Source organism: Myotis brandtii, unplaced genomic scaffold, assembly GCF_000412655.1.
Source record: "Myotis brandtii unplaced genomic scaffold, ASM41265v1 scaffold3455, whole genome shotgun sequence".
Taxonomy (NCBI): domain Eukaryota; kingdom Metazoa; phylum Chordata; class Mammalia; order Chiroptera; family Vespertilionidae; genus Myotis; species Myotis brandtii.
In genome coordinates this window covers 8,078-9,924 of record NW_005363298.1, presented here as the reverse complement: position 1 = coordinate 9,924, position 1,847 = coordinate 8,078, and the positions used below count along the sequence as shown (strand labels likewise).

The following is a 1,847-nucleotide window of genomic DNA, read 5'->3' as shown; positions in this document are numbered from 1 at the left end:
CTGGCTGAGGGGCTGAGGGCCGTTTTCAGGCTGGCGGGTGACTGAAGCTTCCAACCACTCCTTTTTTTCTATTTTTTTTTTTTTATTCTGGGCCAGCTTTAGCTCTGAGGCCTTGGCTGCTGAAAGCAGGTTTCTGGCCTTTGTATTTGATACAATGTTGTGGTCCGGCTGGCTGAAGCCCGGCTGAGTAAAGCAGGTTTCTGGGGTTTTGTTTAGCTTCTATATTTGCAACATAGTTGCTTAGAGTTGCAGCTGAGAGGCCAGCAAGTCAGGCGGGGAACGTTGGAGTCCTCCGTCACTGAAGCAAGCAAGCCTCCCTGTTCGCATCAGCTGCCTGGCTGCCGGCCGCCATCTTGGCTGGCAGTTAATTTGCATATCTCCCTGATTAGCCAATGGGAAGGGTAGCGGAGTGACACCAATTTGCATATTTCTCTTTTATTGGTGTAGATATTCCAGGTGGGCCCAGTATAACCACAGGAGTCCTTATATAAGAGGTGGCAGAAAGCCTAAGTTAGAGAAGAACAAGTGACAACAGAAGCAAAAACTCGGAATGACAAGAAGACGTGAACCATGAGAAAAGGAATGTGGGCAGCTCTACACTTTGGAAAAACACAGGACAGGGCTTCCAGATGACATGCAGCTCAGTTAAAACCCACAAATTGGCCCAATTACATTAATATGGAACTTCTGACTTCCAGAACTATAACATAATCAATTTCTGTTGTTTTAAGACACATACATTTTTGTAATTTGTCAAGCAGCATTAGTAAACTAATAGAATGTAGTTATGCATAAGGGAAAAAACACTTTTACTTCTTATTTGAATGACATGTTCTTGTGCCTTGGGGGCTCTGCACATCATGTCATATACCCAGGCTGATGAAGTTGACCCCATCATGACATGAGTATCTTCGTGAAAGCCGAAGTTGATCCATACAGCTTCTTGCAGTTAAGTGCATATCCCACAAACAACAGCCACTATCTCTGCTCACAAATTAGTGATCTGAAGCTGTGCCAGGGTCCCACCCAATGGAGAGCTGCAGAAGTGTGACTCCTCATGAGGCCAGAAAGTGGACAGCCAGGAAACTTGGGGAACCATGACATTTCCAGAGAGGGCTCAGGGCTCAAACCCACTCTTTACCACATCACTGAGCCTCTCTGGGCCTCAGTGTCCTCATTTGCAATAGGCTCACATTGTTGGTTGTGAGGTTACATGTATGACACATGCAAAGTGCTGGGCTCAAGAACTGCTCAGCGTGTGCACTCAGTCGATGAAAGCTGTTGTTGATAAATACTGACCGAGCGCACAGACTCATATATGGTGAATAAATACCTGCTCTGTGCTTCCCTCCAGGAGGGGCAGGTGAGGAGCTGGAGGTGATTCAGCCTCAGACGTCAGTGTCCATCAGGGCTGGACAGACGGCCAAGCTGAGCTGCACTGTGACCTCCCTGTCTCCCGTGGGGCCCATCCTGTGGTTCAGAGGGACAGGGCCAGGCCGGGAGTTAATCTACAGTTTCAGAGGAGGCCACTCCCCCCGAGTAACAAGTGTTGCAGACTTCACGAGGAGAGACAACTTGGACTTTTCCATCCGCATCAGTAACCTCACCCCAGCAGACACAGGGACCTACTACTGTGTGAAGTTCCGGAGAGGAGGTGACAATGACATGGAGTTCAAGTCTGGAGCAGGCACTCAGCTCACCGTGAATGGTGAGTACAGGGGGCATCCTTTGTCCCTGGCGTGTGACAACAGTCAATAAAGATGCCCTCAGTTCTGTGAACAACAACTAAGAGTCAGGTGCGGAGGTGGGTGCTTATAGTCCTGCTCTGATTCATGGTCTGATTTCAC

The 1,847-nt window shown here is 48.5% G+C and overlaps 1 protein-coding gene across 1 annotated transcript in view; it reads left to right on the top strand.

The window, feature by feature from the left end:
- LOC102255303 (signal-regulatory protein beta-1) overlaps window positions 1-1,847 on the top strand; it is a gene marked incomplete at its 3' end in the record, with an annotated part of 17,484 nt that overhangs the window by 10,851 nt on the left and 4,786 nt on the right. The window contains exon 2 of the mRNA XM_005871576.2: window positions 1,355-1,708. Coding sequence (XP_005871638.2) covers window positions 1,355-1,708 — 354 coding nt within the window. The remainder of the gene's footprint in view (window positions 1-1,354; window positions 1,709-1,847) is intronic.